The following is a 20,256-nucleotide window of genomic DNA, read 5'->3' on the forward strand; positions in this document are numbered from 1 at the left end:
GAGAATGTCATATGGTCAGATGAAACCATAGTAGAACTGTTTGGTAAAAACACAACTTGTCATGTTTGGAGGAGAAAATGCTGAGTTGCAACCAAAGAACACCATACCTACTGTGAAGCATGGGGGTGGCAACATCATGCTTTGGGGCTGTTTCTCTGCAAAGGGAACAGGACGACTGATCCGTGTACATGAAAGAATGAATGGGGCCATGTATCGTGAGATTTTGAGTGCAAACCTCCTCCCATCAGCAAGGGCATTGCAGATGAAACATGGCTGGGTCTTTCAGAGTGACAATGATCCCAAACGCACCTCCCGGGCAACAAAGGAGTGGCTTTGTAAGAAGCATTTTAAGGTCCTGGAGTGGCCTAGCCAATCTCCAGATCTCAACCCCATAGAAAACCTTTGGAGGGAAATGAAAGTCCGTGTTGCCCAGCGACAGCCCCAAAACATCACTGCTCTAGAGGAGATCTGCATGGAGGAATGGGCCAACATACCAGCAACAGTGTGTGACAACCTTGTGAAGACTTACAGAAAACGTTTGACCTCAGTCATTGCCAACAAAGGCTATATAACAAAGTATTGAGATTAACTTTTGATATTGACCAAATACTTATTTTCCACCATAATTTGCAAATAAATTCTTTCCAAATCAGACAATGTGATTGTCTGGATTTGTTTCCACATTTTGCCTCTCATAGTTGAGGTATACCTATGATGACAATTACAGGCCTCTCTCATCTTTTGCAGTGGGAGAACTTGCACAATTGGTGGCTGACTAAATACTTTTTTGCCCCACTGTATGTAGGCGACACTTCCTGTTCCAGCCGCCTAGCCGATTTCGTCATTAGGCGATTGCCTAGGACTCCTGGGATATTTGCATCATTTATCCCAGGAGCCTTCGGGAAGCTTAAAGTGATTGTAAGGCTGCTTTCACACTGAGGCTGGTGGGCATTGACTGTAAAATACCGCTAGTTTTAGCTGCGCTTTACCGTCATTTTAGCGGCACTTTTCAGCCGCTAGCGGGGTGCTTTTAACCCCTGCTAGCAGACAAATAAAGGGTTAAATGTGCCCGTGCAGCGCCGCTGCCAAAGCGCTTTGCAGGCGATTCAGCAGCGGTGCCCATTCATTTCAATGAGCAGGAGTGGTGGAGGAGCGGTGTATACACCGCTCCTTCACGGCCCCAAAGATGCTGTTTGCATGACTTTTTTTTAATGTCCTGCCAGCGCATCGCCCCAGTGTGAAAGCACTCAGGCTTTCACACTGCAGGGGAGGTGTTTTACAGGGAGTTTACAGGAGCTATTTTTAGCCCAAAAGCGCCGGAAAAATGCCCTAGTGTGAAAGGGGTCTAAAAGGTTTGTTCAATACCCGTCCATAGTTATATGACGTCCGCACATGGGATCTCCCATCTTGGGCGGGTGTCATATGACGTCCTCGGCTTCCTAGCGGTATAGAGTGCGCGCGCCGCGTCACAGAGGGGTCGGTGCACGTGCCTGGCGGCTGCAATGTCCTCTGGGCACCCACGATCTGTGTGTCTAAACACACAGATCCACGTCCTGTCAGGGGAGAGGAGACAGATCATGTGTTCCTAGTATATAGGAACACCGATCGGTCTCGTCCCCCAGTCAGTCCCATCCCCCCACAGTTAGAATCACTTCCTAGGCAACACATTTAACCCCTTGATCGCCCCTTAGTGTTAACTCCTTCCCTGCCAGTGATTTATACAGTAATCAGTGCATATTTATAGCACTGATCGCTATATAAATTTCAATGGTCCCAAAATAGTGTCAAAGTGTCCGATCTGTCTGCCGCATTGTCACAGTCATGATTAAAATCTCAGATCGCCGCCATTGCTAGTAAAAAAAATAATAAAAAAAATGCCATAAATCAATAACCTATTTTGTAGGCACTATAACATCTGCTCAAAAATCAATATACGCTTATTGCGATTTTTTTATTTTTTTTTAACCAAAAATATGTAGAAGAATACATATCGGCCTAAACTGAGGAAAACATTTTTTTTTTTTAAATTGGGAAATTTATTATAGCAAAATGTAAAAAAAATTGTGTTTTTTTCAAAATTGTCGCTCTTTTTTTGTTTATAGTGCAAAAAATAAAAACCGCAGAGATGATAAAATACCACCAAAAGAAAGTTCTATTTGTGGGGAAAAAAATTATAAAAATTTAATTTGGGTACAGTGTTGCATAACCGTGCAATTGTCATTCAAAATGTTACAGCGCTGAAAGCTGAAAATTGGCCTGGGCAGGAAGGGGGTGAAAATGCCCGGTATTGAAATGGTAACAAACATGTCATATTTTGGGTTTTGCACAGAGCAACCCCGATCCTCCTTTTCTGGGGTCCTCCGGGGGCGCTCCTGGCTCCTCCTCTTCATCAAGTGCCCCCACGGAGAGCCGCATTTCATGGGGGCACTCATGCGGACACGCTCCTTATTCTTGCTGCTGCATTCATTGACACAGACAGCAAGACTTGACCCCAAGCCCCGGCTCCTGTGTCACTGGATTTAATTGACAGCAGCGGGAGCCAATGGCTCCCGCTGCTATCAGTCTATCCAATGAGGACCGGAGACTGCTGGGCTCGTTCTCCTCGCTGGAATGATCGGGTTCAGGTAAAGAAAAGGGGCGCTCTAGGGGCAGCTGCAGCACAGGTTTTTCACCTTAATGCATAGAATGCATTAACTGCTTCACGGCTGTGCGGCTCTCATTCTGGGATGGCGTGATATGACGGCATCCCAGAATAGGCGTGCAGCGCGGCGATTGCGGCCGCACTGTCTTCCTAGGACACGGCACGACCCCGATCTCTGTAAAGAGCCGCGTCCACTGCTCTTTAACCATGTGATCAGCTGTGTCCCATCACAGCCGGTCACATGTAAACATGAATATGCCAGTAATCGGCGTTCCTCGCCTCACACTGACAGAGTGTGTGGCGAGGAGAGCCGATCAGCGGCATCTCCTCACAGGGGACATCTAGGGATGGAATCAGGGCACTGATCATCAGTGCCCTGATTAAAATTTAGCGACAACTGTGTCACCAATCAGTGCCCACCATTGCCCACCAGTGGCAGCAATCAGTGCCCACCAGTGGCAGCAATCTGTGCCCACCACTGCCCACAAGTGCCACCAATCAGTGCCCATTAGTGATACCAGTCAGTGCTGGCTATCAGTGTCGCCCATCAGTGTCGCCCATCAGTGCCCATCAGTACCGCCTATCCATGCCGCCTATCAGTGCCCACCAGTGCCGCCTATCAGTGCCCACCTGTGCCGCCTATTAGTGCCCATCAGTGCCACCTAACAGTGCCCATCAGTGCCACATATCAGTGTCCATAAGTGCGGCCTATTAGTGCCTCCTCATCAGTACCACATAATCAGTGCCCATAAGTGCCGCCTCATCAGTGCCCATAAGTACCACTTCATCAATGCCCACCAGTTTAGCCTATCAGTGCCCATCAGTGCTGCCTCATCAGTGCACATCAGTGAAGGAGAAAACTTATTTAGTTACAAAATCTACTGACAGAAATGAAGTAAAAAAAATAGTTTTTTTTCAAAATCTTTGGGCTTTTTTTTTTTTATAGTAAAAAATAAAAAACCCAGCAGTGATTAAATACCACCAAAAGAAAGCTCTATTTGTGTGAAGAAAATGATACAAAATGTGTCTGGGTACAGTGTAGCATGACTGCTCAATTGTCATTCAAAGTGCGACAGCGCTGAAAGCTGAAAAATGGCCTGGGCAGGAAGGGGGTGTAAGTGCCCGGCAGGTAAGTGGTTAAGGTGAAAAACCTTGAGACTTTACAACTCCTTTAATAGTGAAATCGATTGACATAACAACGGGGCGAGAACTTCCGCTGACGCTGACATTGCTATCGCAACCTGTAATCAACAAGGTGCGCCACGCAGTATCATTACTGTGCAGGCGTGAGATCGGGAGGTGCATGCTGGGTAGCTAGCTGCAAAGATCCCATAAGAGCAGGCTTCAGATGCCCACAACAGCATTGGCCTCAGCCTGCCTGCAGGATTTATGTGAATAATTATTGATTTAAAAGCAACAAAACTGATGACAGTAATAATATCCTACCATATATACTCGAGTATAATTCAATCCGAATATAAGCCGAGGCACCTACTTTTACCACAAAAAACTGAGAAAACGTATTGACTCGAGTATAAGCTGAGGGTGAGCCTCACTGTGTTCATTGCACACCTAACTGTGTCCATTGCATGCCTCAGTGTATGCCTCAGTGTGCTGATCGACAGGGCTGCTGTTAGAAATCATGGGGCCCCCTTAAGCCTACCTAATGGGGCCCCCAGCCCTGCCCCTGACCCAGCATACGTACATAAAAGAATGCAGCCTTGTCTTCAAGGAGGACAAAAGGGAGCACTGATGCTCAATTAGGGGAGATGGGGGGTCCTGGCACTTAGTGGGGAGAGATGGGGGGTCCTGGCACTTAGTGGGGAGAGATGGGGGGTCCTGGTACTTAGTGAGGGGGGATGGGAGGGTTCCTGGGGCTTAGTGGGAAGAGATGGGGTGGGGTCCTGGGGCCTAGTGGGGAGAGATAGAAGGCTCAAGTGCTTAGTGAGGGGAGATGGGGGTGCTTAGTGAGGGGAGATAGGGGTCCTGGTGCCTAATGGGGGCAGTTTGGAGGCACTGCCAGTCAGTGGGGGAGGGGGGCACTGGTGCTCCTTACCTGGCTGCTTGATCCATATGGAATCCTGTAGAAGAATCATCCCTCTCTCACTTTTCTTGTCTGCTGATTTTTCTCATCTGAAGGGATGCCAGTGCAGTGATAGCTCAGACGATCTTACAAAAGAAAACTTCCTCTGCTCACGGCTTGCTAGTGAACTATGTGGGGGGGCTAGGAGGACGGGATGATTCTCTTTTAAAAGGGGGTAGCAGCAACCCTTATGTACAGTCTCACTGCCGGGCCCCTCTGTTGCGCGGGCCCGGTACGGGAGGGCTGCCTGTACCCCCTTATCAGCGGCCCTGCCGATCTGCCTACCTGATCAGCCGTGTCATGCAGTCGGACGGCAGCCATCCAGTGTTCAAAAGCCACGCCTCCTCTTCGTCCTCGTCTGTGATAGGCGGAACACTCAGTTTCCCAGCAGTCAGTGTTCAGTGTTCTGCCAATCACGGACATCCTCTCGTCCTCGTCTGTAGGATGAGGATGAGAGGATGTCCGTGATAGGCAGAACACTGAACACTGACTCACTGCTGGGAAACTGAGTGTTCCGCCTATCACGGACAAGAACGAGGAGGAGGCGCGGCTATTGAACACTGGTCGGCTGCCAACTGAGCATGACACAGCTGATCAGGTATGAAGCTGGGCACAGTGACTCGAGTATAAGCCGAGGGGGGCACTTTCAGCACAAAAAAATGTGCTGAAAAACTCGGCTTATACTCGAGTATATAAGGTAATTATATTATAACAGTATATATTATACCAGTAAATATATATATATATATATATATATATATATATATATATATATATATATATACTGTATTTATTGGCGTATAACACTCACTTTTTCACCATGAAAATTGGGTGCAAATAGTGTGTGCGTGTTATACGCCAATACTTCAATTTTAACTGCCTCGGAGGGGACAGGGAAGAGGGCGGGACGAGCGCCATCAGATTACATACAGTGAGAAACTCCTGTTTACTTGGTGGCCTCTGTAATAGGAAGTCCCGTCTCCTGGGCCGCCATTGGACCACTGTTCTGTCTATCATAGGAGATTCTCACTGTATGTAATCTGTCTGCACTCGTCCTGCCCCCCTCCCTGTCCCCTCTAGGCTGCAGATGGGCATCGATCAGGCTGCACTGATGGTAATGGTGAGGCTGTTGCATTGATGGCACTTGTGAGGCTGCATTGATGTGGACTGATGAGGCTGCATTGATGGCACTTGTGAGGCTGCAGGTGGGCACTGGTGAGGCTGCAGATGGGCACTGACCCTTATTTTGCTTCAAAGTTCCTTATTTAAAATTTAAGTTTTTTTCCTGAAACTTCCCTCTTAAAATGAATGTGCGTTATACGCCTGTGCGTGTTATACGCTGATAAATACGATATATATATATATATATATATATATATATATATATATATATATACCAGTTCTAGTAAGTCCTCCCTCAATGTGCTTAAGGCAAGCCATGGAATAATCAATTTTCTTTTCTTCCACCATGGGTGGGAGGAAGGAAAGAAAGTCGCTGGATTCCCTCATCAAGATAGTCAGTGTTGATGGCGGGATCCCTCCCTCAGCGCTATACACTATCGATCAACTTAGGTACAATCAGCATGTCAGATTTTTCTACACACGATTACTACCAGTGGCTATAGTCTTTAGCAGTAATCTGCCAGCCAGGAAGGTTCTCCACGCCCCCCCACATGGAGAACCTTCCCGGCTGGCAGACTGCGATGATTACTGCTAAAGACTATAGCCACTGGTAGTAATCGTGTGTAGAAAAATCTGACAGGCTGATTGTACCTAAATTGATCGATGGATCGACTTGGGTACAATAAGCCTGCCCATACATGGATTGAAATTGGGCTTGTCCCTGGGGAACCAGTGCATTTCGATCCATGGACAGTAATACCATGGATTACGAGCATAATCCATTCCAGAAGCATGCTTGTAATCCAAAGCACTCGTATATCAAAGCGAGTTTCCCCATAAGAAATAATGGAAACTCAGATGATTTGTGCCACAACCACTGCTGGTGTATGCAGCACTGTATATGTCCAGGGGTGCGGGGGGCGCTGGAGGAGCTTGGAGACACTCTGATACACTTGGGAACTGTTAACACTTTCGGGTGCTCCGACGCACGTTACCCCCTCCTCACCCAGCTGGGAGTGTCTCCAGGTTCTCCAGCGCCTCTGGATATGGTAATATATACACCAACGGCTTGGGGCCTGCTCGTCTTGCGAGACAGCACTTGCAAATCAGGTCAGGATTTTAAAAAAAATATAGCTCGTCCTGCAAAACGCTCGTATACCGCGTTACTCGCAAACCGAGGTATCACTGTATAGCCATCTTAAGCTGCTAACACAATAAACAAACAATTCTAGTTTCTTTTGTTTTTATTAAACATAATAACCCATTAACCCAGCGCTGGAGGAAAAAGTGAGTGAACCTTTAAAGTTAACAGCTGGTTGAACCTCTTTTGGCAGCAATAATTTTAACCACTTAACAACCGCTCTGTAGCCGTCATTCGGCTCGAGAACTCTGGGAGGGCGTACTATGACGTCCTCCCAGAATCGCACCCCCTGGGGCGGGCACACGGGAGTATCTGTGACCTGGCGTGACTCTGGACCCGGAGCATCACGGTAAATGGCCGCTGTCGGCAGCTGTCAAATGACGGAGCGATCACTTGTAAACAAACCGGCGTCATGTCCGGTTCCTCTCACCCCTTTCTGTACCGATCGGTACAGTGAGAGCGGAGAGGTGAGAGATCGGGTGCAGCAGCGCTGTGGGCTGGATCTGTAGTGCCCACAGCACTGCTCTGTGTCCGTTGCAGCCTCATCCATCCATCTATGCTCAGCCATCCATACTCAGCAATATTCATCCATCCATCCATGCTCAGCCATCCATGCTCAGCAATACTCATCCTACCACACTCAGCCATCCATACTCAGCAATACTCATCCATCCATCCATGCTCATCCATCTATGCTCAGACATCCATACTCAGCAATACTCATCCATCCATGCTCAGCCATCCATACTCAGTAATACTCATCTAGCCATCCATACTCAGCAATACTCATCCATCCACCCATGCTCAACCATCCATACTTAGCAATACTTATCCATCCATCCATGCTCTGCCATCCATACATGGCAATACTCATCCATCCATCCATGCTCAGACATCCATACTCAGCAATACTCATCCATCCATCCATGCTCAGCCATCCATACTCAGCAATACTCATCCATGCTCAGCCGTCTATACTCAGCAATACTCATCAATCCATCCATGCTCAGCCATCCCATATACCCCCATCCATACTCAGCCATACCCAGCCGTACCCAGCCATACTCAGCCATGCTCAGCCGTACTCAGCCATCCCATCCATACTCCGCCATACCCAGCCGTACCCAGCCATACCCAGCCATACTGTACTCAGCCATCCCATCCATACTTAGCCATACCCAGCCATACTCAGCCATACTCAGCCATACTCATTCATGCTCAGTCATCCCATCCATACTCAGCCATACTCAGCCATCCACATTAATAGCTCAACCATGCTCAGCCATCCCCATCCACGGCTCATCCATCCCCATTTATGCTCATCCATGCCACATCAATTCTCATCCATGCCACTACAGTGCCTCACAAAAGTGTAATAGGTAGTCAAATTAGATTTGAAACGTATGCCCCTAGAACACCTGATGGAGCTCCCTGCATGTTGGGCCTCTGTATGTGGCCATGCTGTAGAAAAGTCTCCCACATGTGGTATCGCCGTACTCAGGAGGAGTAGGAGAATCTATTTTGGGGTGTAATTTTTGGTATGTACATGCTATGTGTTAGAAATATTGTATAAATGGACAACTTTGTGTAATAAAAAGAAAATGTGATTTTATTTTCTTTCCACATTTTCCAAAAACTTGTAGAAAAAAATGACATGTTCAAAAGACTCATTATGCCTCATAGATTATACGTTGGGGTGTTTTCTTTCCAAAATGGGGTAATTTTTGGGGAGTTTTCATTGTCCTGGTGCTCCAGGGCCTTCAAAAGTGCAAGAGGTAGTCAAGAAATTATATGTGTAATTTATGCTCCTAGGACGCCTGACGGTGCTCCCTGTATGTTGGGCCTCTCTATGTGGCCACGCTGTGTAAAAGTCTCACACATGTGGTATTGCCATACTCAGGAGGAATAGTAGATTGTGTTTTGGGGTGTAATTTGTGGTATGCATATGCTGTATGTTAGAAATAACCTGCTAATATGACATTATTATATTTTGTGAAAAAAAAGACAAAAAAAATCTTGATTTTGCAAAGAATTGTGGGAAAAAAATTACAACTTCAAAAAACTCATCATGCCTCTTACTAAATACCTTGGAATGTCTACTTTCCAAAAAAGGGTAATTTGAGAGGTATTTGTACATTCCTGGCATGTTAAGGTCTCAAGAAATGATATAGGCCTTCAGTACTTTAGGTGTGATCAATTTTCAGAGATTGGCATCATAGCTTATGGACGCTATAACTTTCACACAGACCAAATAATATCCACCAATTTGGGTTATTTTTACCAAAGATATGTAGCAGTATAAATTTTGCCCAAAATGTATGAAGAAAAATTACTAATTTGCAAAATTTTATAGCAGAAACTAAGAAAAATGCATTTTTTTACAGAATTTTCAGTCTTTTTTTTATAGCACAAAAAATAAACAACTCAGTGGTGATTAAATACCACCAAAAGAAAGCTCTATTTGTGTGAAAAAAAGGACAAAAATTTCATATGGGTACAGTGTTGCATGACTGAGTAATTGTCATTCAAAATGTGAGGGCACCGAAAGCTGAAAATTGGTCTGGTTAGGAAGGGGGTTTAAGTGCCCAGTGGGTAAATGGTTAAGCAAGTGCTTTTGGTAGCTCTGGATTAGACCTGCACAATGTCCAAGAGGAATTTTTGACCATTCCTGTTTACCAAACTGTTTCAGCTCAGTCACATTTGTAGGATGTCTGGTGTGAATAGCTCTCTTTAGGTCATTCCATAGCATTTCTATGGGGTTAAGGTCTGGGCTCTGACTTGGCCACTCCAAAAAGACACATTTTCTTTTTCTGAAGCTAGTCTGTGGTGGATTTACTTTGATACTTAGGGTCATTTTCTTCCTGCATCACCCATTTTCTACTAGGCTCCAATTGGCAGAAGACCACCCTGACATTATCCTGTAGGATATTTTGGTAAACTTGGGATTTCATGAATGTATGATGAAAGGGAAGTGGTCCAGACCCTGAGGCAGCAAAGCAATCCAAAACCATGATGTTCCCTCCACCATACTTCACTGTCGGGGTGATGTTTTGATATTGGTAAGTTATGCCCTTTTTGTGCCATACATAGTGTTGAGTATTCTTTCCAAACAATTCAAAATGTAGTCAGTCCACAAAAATTTTTCCCAGCAGCATTGCGGTTTGCCATTGTGCTCTTTGGCAAACTTCATGCATGCAGCAATGTTTTTCTTGGAGAGCAGGAGCTTCCTTCATGGTGTTCTGCCTCTTCAAAGACTTACGTATGGTAGATTCATGAACTGGGATGTTTGTCAGTTCCAGTGATATCTTCAAGCCTTTAGCTGTTACTCATTGCTGTTTCTTTATGTCATTGAGGATTCTGCGTTGTGCCTTGGGAATCATCTTGGCTGGGCACCCACTTCTAGGAAGAGTAGCCACAGTATTAAACTGTCTCAATTTATCAAACTGTCGGATACCTAAATACTTCGAAATTACTTTGTATCCCTTTCCAGCCTTATGCAGATCAACTACTCTTAAATGTATGCCATCAGAGAGCTCCTTCGTGCTAAGCATGGTACACATCAGCTCATGGTTTTTATGAACAGCAATCTTAAAATGTTTGAATGCCTTTTATCAATCAAAGTAGCTCTAGACCACAACTCCAAACTAATTTCATTATTTGGACTCCAGGTGTGCAAATACTGACTCCAATTAGCTTTTGTTAAATGGGTCCACTTACTTTTTCCTCCAGCACTGTGAACTTTTAATGGGTGTGTTCAATCAAGACATGGGAAATTAGAATTGTTTGTTGTGTTATCAGCTTAAGCACATTGGGGTTGATTTACTAAAACCGAACAGTGTAAAATCTGGTGCAGCTGTGCATGGTAGCCGGTCAGCTTCTAACTTCAGCTTGTTCAATTTTGTTTTGACAGAAAACCCTGGAAGCTGATTGGTTTCTTTGCAGAACTGCACCAGATTTTGCACTCTCCACGTTTAGTAAATCAACCCCACAGTGTTTGTCTATTGTTGTGACTTACAGGAGGATCGGATCACAAAAAAATAAGCAATTATTGACTTTATTCTGAATGCTGGACATGGGCACTTTTTGAGTCACTAACATCCCAGAGCAAGTATGCAGGTCAGGAAAATTAGAGAAATTACAGATGTCCTTTTATGCATACATGTTGTGGGTAATTGATCCAACGAAGATATGCCAGGGTCAGCATAGGAGACATCACAGGTTTAAATGCATTTAAAGACTGCATTCTGTTTTTACACCGCTAATAGTATATTACAGCTTTAGAAGCTATATATCATATTTTACAAACATTAATAATAGATCAGCTTTACTATGCAATGTACAGTATATGATTGGTGGCGGTAAAAATGCAAATTTATAATCATACTCACCGGGCATGAGGCAACCTCTCCCGAAAGCCCTCAGTGCAGCAGATGACCAGCAGGGGGCTGACACAGCTGTGAGCATAGCCCAGGCAAATAGCAGCTTGATTGAGGTAGAAGGCAGATATTGAAGGAGGCCCACTGGAGAAAAGATTGACAAGCTGCACTGCATGGAAAGGAGCCCAGCAAAATAGGAACGCAGCAACAATAGCCAGAGCCATCTTGGTGACTCTGCGGCTGCGCTGAGATGGAGCCCTTTGAACTCTCCTCATAACTCTGGAAAGATGATGAAGGGTGAGGGAATACAATACTACAATGACTGACAATGGCAAGAGGAAAGTCAAGAGACTGTGCATTAATGTGTACCAATATAGCGATGGAGGAGCTCCAGGAAGATCCAGAACGCACAGAGCCACTCCATCTCCCCATTGCACTCCAGAGTAGAGGAGAGCCGGTGTGCTGAGGAGGAGTGAGCATAGCCAAACACAGCCAGTAACTATCCACGTACAGCGTACACTCCGTCGCTGGCCCATGGTGGCTGAGTGCACCACTGCCACGTATCTGCCAAGAGACCAGAAAAAAAAACATAATTTTGTTATGAATATTTCATCTTATTGGTTTACATTCTTATACTATTACTCATTAATTTTCCACTAATGTTTTTATACTTGATGGGCACACATTAAAAAAAATTCCCTGGATTTAACTTTTTTTCTTTTTTTCTATCAAAATAGCTGTCAAAAATGTACAAACATACAATTATTAGGCAATTTTTGATGTCAATTCAAAAAAAGAAAAAACTCACAGAGATAAGAGGATAATACCACAGGAAAAGATGATTAAATTGTGGTTCAGCGTTAATTTACAGGTCAAAAACAATGACTGCATATCTACACCCAAGAACAAATTTACCAGATTGTAGCTTACCAGTCCTTCGATGAAGTGCCTGCATTAGTTTTATTTTTTTATTTTATTTTTTACTTTTCCTATGGTTTTTTGATAATCCTACAAATAACATACTTCCTGTCCCTGAATTTCAAACTTGTCTGTCTTTGTTGATCTCCACTTGGAGTGAAAGGATTAGTAGTGCCTTCAGCCTGTGCTCTTTCTGGGCTCTCGTGCATCCCTGTGCCTTTAGGGAGGGGGGGTGGGCTACCTGCAGGTAAACCTTCTCTCAACCTATCCACTGCTATACGTGCTCCACCTTGGGAGACTCTGAAAATGATAGAGTTAGGACAGCAGTACACAGAGGAGCATTGACATAGACACTGAGGCTTATGCATATATTTGCGTAAGTGTGCTAGGAAATCTTTGTTTGTTTTGTGATGACAGGATTAGTAGTTTGCTTCCAGTTCATCTCACAGGAAATGACAAGGATGCTGCATGTCCGGCAAGATCAACACGTATTTTCTGTACTTGCTAATTAAAATGTATACAGTCACCACATCTAAGGACTGGCTTTAATTGATTGATTAATATTTGTGTTCTTGGGTTTAGTTATGCTTTAACCTCCCTGGCTGTATGATTGTTTTTGATTTTTGCGTCTCAAAGTGGTACAATTATTTTGCATAGAAATTTGGCATTTTATATTGTAGGCCTGTAATTCTTAGCAATAACACACTTATATCTGTCCACCAAGAGTCTAGTAGATATCCCGGGTATGATGAAGTTTGAAACACAAAATCATAAATTATAATATAATAAATAAATATAAATAATTATAAAAAATAATAATAAAATACATTTCCCCACGATTTACTATCGCTGTTTTATAGCTGGTCTAAAACCACTTTTGACGTAAAGGGAAACTTTTTGGTTGCTATGGACAATCTCCAGTTTCCAGGCAGAAAGAACAGTATTTATAATATAAAACTGCATGCAGGGCATTGGACAAAGCACTGGGGACAAAAGGGATGTGAAATGATTTCATACAGTAATGTCATCTGTAAGATTACAGTGTACTGTATGTGTTATGAATTTTCACTTTTTTGAATTTGCCGCCAGGCTCCACCCCCGTTCTTGGCGACGCTCGCAGGGAACGGAGCCCAGCACACAGGTCACAGGAGTGCGAAACTAATTGTACTCCTGTGACCCATAGGAGAAGCCCAGCCAAACAAGCTTAGGCTGGACTTATCTTTTAAATGTTGATCAGTGTTGTAAGACGTTTCTATTAGTGATTCCTGTTCCTTGGTACAGGGTGTGGTACAGGGTCTGGAAGTACAACCTGAGAATTGAAAATACAGGGGCCCAGACTACATACAGACTACATTTTTTAAGCCAAAGCAATGTACAACATATACAGGAGTTACCCATAGAAGCCCACCAGATGTATACTTCAAAGCAGAACTACACTGCATTTGAGCACCATAAACCAAAATATTTAATTCATTTTAATATTCAAAGCAAACTCAACCATCCATGTTTCCATGTTTTATTTTGCTGAGAAATCACTTTAAACACACCCTAGCATTTCTGGCTGTGGCCATCTTGAGTAAGGGCAACTGATTTATGTAACATCTACTTCCTAGAATCCATCTGCCCTTAGCTCAGGTCCCTCCTCCCCTTCTGAAGATTCCTGAGATGTATGGTATCATTTGCCTAGCCCGGGAAACCAGGAAGTAACTAAAGTTTAAAGCAAGTACCTATGATATTATTCCTATCTATTTACTAATGCTAGCAGCATAAGGATTAGAAATAGTCAGTGTGGATTGTAAAAGTGAAGTTCCGCTTTAAATCTCACATTTGGGGTACCAGAAGGAAATATTGCACAGGAACTGAGAAGAATAATCGCACCATTTTTTCCAAACAGTCATAAAAAAATAACACTAAATGTACTTTAGGTAACAGCGATCACAGGTCAATTAGTTTCAGTATTAATCACACAAATAGGAGACATGAAGGGAACACAAAGACACTGAATTTCAAAAGAGCCAACTTCCCTAAACTACAAACCTTGCTAAAAGGCATAAATTGGGATAAAATATTAGGAACAAAGAATACGGAGGAGAGATGGGTTTGCTTTAAGAGCATATTAAATAAGGGCATTAGCCAATGTATCCCATTGGGTAATAAATTTAAAAGAGCGAACAAACATCCTGGATGGCTTAACTCCAATGTAAAAATGCATATAAAAGCAAAGGAGAAGGCCTTAAAAAAATACAAGGTTGAGGGATCATCCACAGCATTCAGAATTTATAAAGAATGCAATAAGAAATGTAAGGGTGCAATTAGGATGGCTAAGATAGAACATGAAAGACACATAGCGGAGGAGAGCAAAAAAAATCCCAAGAAATTCTTTAAGTATGTAAACAGTAAAAAAGGGAGGACAGACCATATTGGCCCCATAAAGAATGAGGAAGGACATCTGGTTACAAAGGATGGGGAGATGGCAAAGGTATTGAATTTATTCTTCTCCTCAGTCTTCACGAGTGAATCGGGGGGCTTCAGTAACCAAAACTGCAGTGTTTATCCTCATGACACAACACAGGAAGCACCTACATGGTTAACAGAGGATGGAATTAAAATTAGACTTGAGAAACTTAACATTAATAAATCACCGGGACCAGATGGCTTGCATCCGAGGGTACTTAGGGAACTCAGTCAGGTGATTGCCAGACCGTTGTTCCTAATTTTTACAGACAGTATATTGACTGGAATGGTACCAGCTGATTGGAGAAAAGCCAATGTAGCACCAATATTTAAAAAGGGCCCAAAAAACATCCCTGGGAATTACAGACCAGTTAGCCTAACATCAATAGTATGTAAACTCTTGGAGGGGATGATAAGGGACTATATACAAGATTTTAGTAATAAGAATGATATCATTAGCAGTAATCAGCATTTATTCATGAAGAATCGTTCTTGCCAAACCAATCTATTAACCTTCTATGAGGAGGTGAGTTGCCATCTAGATAAAGGAAGGCCCGTAGACGTGGTGTATCTGGATTTTGCAAAAGCATTTGACACAGTTCCCCATAAACGTTTACTGTACAAAATAAGGTGCGTTGGCATGGACCATAGGGTGAGTACATGGATTGAAAACTGGCTACAAGGGAGTGTTCAGAGGGTGGTGATAAATGGGGAGTACTCAGAATGGTCAGGGGTGGGTAGTGGGGTTCCCCAGGGTTCTGTGCTGGGACCAATCCTATTTAATTTGTTCATAAACGACCTGGAGGATGGGATAAACAGTTCAATCTCTGTATTTGCAGACGATACTAAGCTAAGCAGGGCAATAACTTCTCCGCAGGATGTGGAAATCTTGCAAAAAGACCTGAACAAATTAATGGGGTGGGCGACTACATGGCAAATGAGGTTCAATGTAGAAAAATGTAAAATAATGCATTTGGGTGGCAAAAATATGAATGCAATCTATACACTGGGGGGAGAACCTCTGGGGGAATCTAGGATGGAAAAGGCCCTGGGGGTCCTAGTGGATGATAGGCTCAGCAATGGCATGCAATGCCAAGCTGCTGCTAATAAAGCAAACAGAATATTGGCATGCATTAAAAGGGGGATCAACTGCAGAGATAAAACGATAATTCTCCCGCTCTACAAGACTCTGGTCCGCCCGCACCTGGAGTATGCTGTCCAGTTCTGGGCACCAGTCCTCAGGAGGGACGTACTGGAAATGGAGCGAGTACAAAGAAGGGCAACAACAAAGCTAATAAAGGGTCTGGAGGATCTTAGTTATGAGGAAAGGTTGCGAGCACTGAACTTATTCTCTCTGGAGAAGAGACGCTTGAGAGGGGATATGATTTCAATTTACAAATACTGTACTGGTGACCCCACAATAGGGATAAAACTTTTTCGCAGAAGAGAGTTTAATAAGACTCGTGGCCACTCATTACAATTAGAAGAAAAGAGGTTTAACCTTAAACTACGTAGAGGGTTCTTTACTGTAAGAGCGGCAAGGATGTGGAATTCCCTTCCACAGGCGGTGGTCTCAGCGGGGAGCATTGATAGCTTCAAGAAACTATTAGATAATCACCTGAATGACCGCAATATACAGGGATATGTAATGTAATACTGACACATAATCACACACATAGGTTGGACTTGATGGACTTGTGTCTTTTTTCAACCTCACCTACTATGTAACTATGTAACTATGTAACTATGTACTTCAATATATAGTTTGCTTCTCATTTTATAAACCCATGACTCAATTCTTCATAGTTTTTACTAATAAAATGTCCTTGATAGACCTTCAAGATCTTTGTTACCTTTCCCCACATTTTATACTGCAATCATATAGGTCACCCCATTATTAATCTCTCCCTCTCCTTCATTTTTTTGTTTCTAGGGCAACTAAAGAGTCTCTATCACTTCCTCAGTACCTTTTATTGTAGGAGGTTGTATACTGCTCTTCATGTAAAGGGCATTGTCTCCTCCTTCCCTTGCAAATAAAGTGTAAACCAGATCAGTCCCCAATTTTAGTAATGTCATGACTCAGAAGGAACCATAGTCTTCAAATTATCCCTTATCCACAGGGGATCTATTTCTAGAGTTCATTCTGTGCATCACAAACATATGGACAGACAGCTTAACGAACATCTAAGCCTAAAATATAAAAGCCTGTAAAAGTCATGTTCTTGAATAAAAGACACCAGTGACATTTACTAACATGCATTTTAAACTTCAGTAGCTTTTAAAAAACAGTTATTTGAAATACATTTTTTTTTTACATGTGAATAGCACCCTTTACATGATTTCATTAAAGGACATTGTAGTTCTTTTGTATCAAATCTGAAAAAAGGAATAACAGCTTGTACTTTTTGATTTCGCAAATGTATACACAATAAAATTTCTACCACCCCATAATGTTCAAAGGCAGTCATTATATAGTTGAAACAGAGGGTCTGCAACTAGTAGTTCAAGTGCCACAGGTAGCTGCCAGCTGCCTTTGCTTCTGACAGTTGCTCCATATTTGTATATCTGAACTTTTGGCAGGCAGTATCTGTTTAAACTTTGAACACTTTGTGGAGAGTGGAGGGGAAAGGTGTACACAATGCACAAGGCACAGAGGTCAGAAGTGTGTAAGGGGGGGGTCAGAGGTATGTAACGCACAGTATGCATGGGTCAGAGGTATCTACTGCACAGTGTGCATGGGTCAGAGTTATCTACTCTACAGTGTGTAGGGGTCAGAGGTACTGTATGTACAACAGTGTGCAGGGGGCAGGCATATGTAAGGCACGGTATGCAGGGGTCAGGAGCATATAAGACACAGTGTATAGGGGTCAAAGATATGTAAGGCACAGTGTGGAGGAGGCAGGAGTATGTAAGGCACCATGTGCAGGGGTCAGTAGTATATAAGACACGGAGTGCAGGTACAAGTGCCCCCCCGGAATCAGGGATCAGTTCCCCACTCTGTCTTTATCCTAGCGCCGGCCCTGCTCGCACCTGTACACAGTTTAGCAGGGCCGGTGACAGCTGGTGCGAGGAGCAGGACAGCGAAGACCTCAAGGGGTGGGCAGGATGACATCACCCGGTCTACATAGTGCGAGTGAGCGGCCCAGGAGATGGAAGCCACGGGAAAGGAGAGCAGCAAGATGCCAGGAACAGTGGCACAACATCCCCGGGGCTTCCCAGAGCCTGAAACCCCTGGACTCCTTAAACCTCCTCACTGCTCTCAGGCCTGGAGAACAGATGGATCGGGATTTCAGAGAACAAGGACGGGCAGGAAATGCAAGCAGACAGGGATCGCTCCATGTTACATCAGATATCCGATGGAAGGAACAGAGCACCTCCTGTCTTTACCCAGAATGAAAACGGGCCTTGCCAGCTGCTGGCCATCGTGGATATCCTACTGGCATGCAAGGTACCGTACTGAGCATTACACACACCACTGGGACATAGGGGAACTTGAGGGACTGCAGACAGGGCTAGGGGGTCCCTCTCTCTGACCCCCCCATCACCCCTCTCTATCACCCCCTCTCTCTCTCTGTCACCCCTCTGTCTTTTTCACCCCCCTCTGTCTCTCTTTGTCACCCTCCTCTGTCTCTCTCTTTCACCCCCCTCTGTCTCTCTCTGTCACCCCCTCTGCCTCTCTCTGTCACCCCCTCTGTCTCTCTCTGTCACCCCCATGTCTCTCTCTGTCACCCCCCCCACATGCATGCAGTCTCTTAGAGTCTCTTGTGCCATTTCCACAGTCTCTTATAGTCTCTTGAGCCATGTATGCAGTTTCTGACAGTCTCTTGGGCCATGTATGCAGTCTCTGGTCATCTCTTGTGCCATGTCCACAGTCTTACAGTCTCTTGAGCCATGTATGCAGTCACTGACTATCTCCTGTACTACGTCTGCAGTCTCTGACCATGATAATGTGATAATGACATTGTCGAAAAGGGTCAGAGCATGGGTGACCTTAAAATGATGCCCCCCCTGAAAAAAGTTCTGCAGACGCCCATGAGTGCAGGGGTCAGGGGTATGTAAGGCACAGTGTGCAGGAGTCAGAGGTATATAAGGCACAGCGTGTCGGGGATCGGAAGTATGTAAGGCAAAGGTTGCAGGTGTCGAGTGTATGCAAGGCATAGATCATGGGACAGGAGTATGGAATGCACAAAGCACAGGGCGCCAAGAGTGCACAATGAACTGAGTGCAGGAGTAATAAACACACAAAACAAAGAGGTCAAGAGTAAGTAAAGCACAAAGCACAGGGGCCAAAAATAAGTGATGCACAGAGCACAGGAGTAAAAAATATGAAACATACAGGATACAGAGGTCAAAAATAAGTAACAACCAAAGCAAAGGGGTCAAACAATTTCTTTCTCCAAGCAAAAATTTCCATTTTCTCCCAATCATTCCCCCCTCCCCAAGAATAAATGGGCCCCCAGCACAAACTACCCCCTTCCTCCCTGAAATGTATTCACCTTTGCATTGCTTTGCATCTGTTGGTAATTCCCCCAGGTCCCAAGGCTGCAATGTCCTGGATTTTCTTACCTTCAATTGTATGCTCTAGCAGCTACTACTGGCATAACAAGGTATTGTTTTCACTGACTCCCAGGCTAAGGGGTCCTTCTTCCACTTATCAACAGTGTAAAGGGCTCTTTATTTTCCACTGACCACCAAGGTATGAGGGCACATATCTCACTAAACACCGATGTTAGTGGGGCCTTCTACATTGACCACCAAAGTAAAGGGACGCTACAATACATCTTTATGGCCATTATTTCTGCTGGATAGATGATGTTATTATTACTTAAAAAAACAATAACTATGTCTAAGGCCCCTTTCACACTACCAAAACTTCAAAGTCACGTGATTTTGCCACCATTTTACAGCCGTGATTTTAATGCAAGTTTGATGCAATTTCAGGGAATACCTGTGTAAACTGTGGAGGTATATAGACCTAAACTCGAATGAAAGTCGGACCAAAGTAGTACAGGGACTACTTTGAAGTCAGCACAACTTGAAGTCGCACATGTATGAATGGTTATCATTGGAAATCATTGGGGAACGACTTGTTATGTGACTTTGCAGTCCCAAGTCGCTGGACAAGTCACACGAGTGTGAAAGGGGCCTTATAGAAGTGGAGGGTGTTAAAAATGTCTGCTTTGGTTGTCGCTTATTCTAGGCACACCACATTGTTTATGCTTTTATTTTTTACTATATTTACAACATACTTATCCTGCAAATATATTGTGAGCTCCAGATGTAATAATTTTATCAAGGGTTCCCTGAAAATTATTTCAAGGGTTCCCTGTGAAAAAAAGAACTGTTGACAAAGGTTGAAACCACTAGCAGATGGAATATTACTAGCCCTAACATTACTATAGGTATACTTTCATAGTAATTGTTTACTGTGGCTTTCAACCACTGGGGTGAACCTATAGCTTATGAATGCAAACCATCAATCTACTCAAAGCACATGATATTTTGAGGCATTAATAAGCTG

General features: G+C 43.9%; 1 protein-coding gene across 1 annotated transcript in view; it reads right to left on the bottom strand.

Moving 5' to 3' along the window:
• The window catches only part of LOC141133053 (melanin-concentrating hormone receptor 1-like), a 57,771-nt gene that overhangs the window by 22,180 nt on the left and 15,335 nt on the right, over positions 1-20,256 (bottom strand). Inside the window, exon 3 of the mRNA XM_073622164.1 lies at positions 11,376-11,927. Within this exon, the coding sequence (XP_073478265.1) occupies positions 11,376-11,927 (552 nt within the window). The remainder of the gene's footprint in view (positions 1-11,375; positions 11,928-20,256) is intronic.

The sequence above is a fragment of the Aquarana catesbeiana genome, linkage group LG03 (assembly GCF_042186555.1).
Source record: "Aquarana catesbeiana isolate 2022-GZ linkage group LG03, ASM4218655v1, whole genome shotgun sequence".
NCBI lineage: Eukaryota > Metazoa > Chordata > Amphibia > Anura > Ranidae > Aquarana > Aquarana catesbeiana.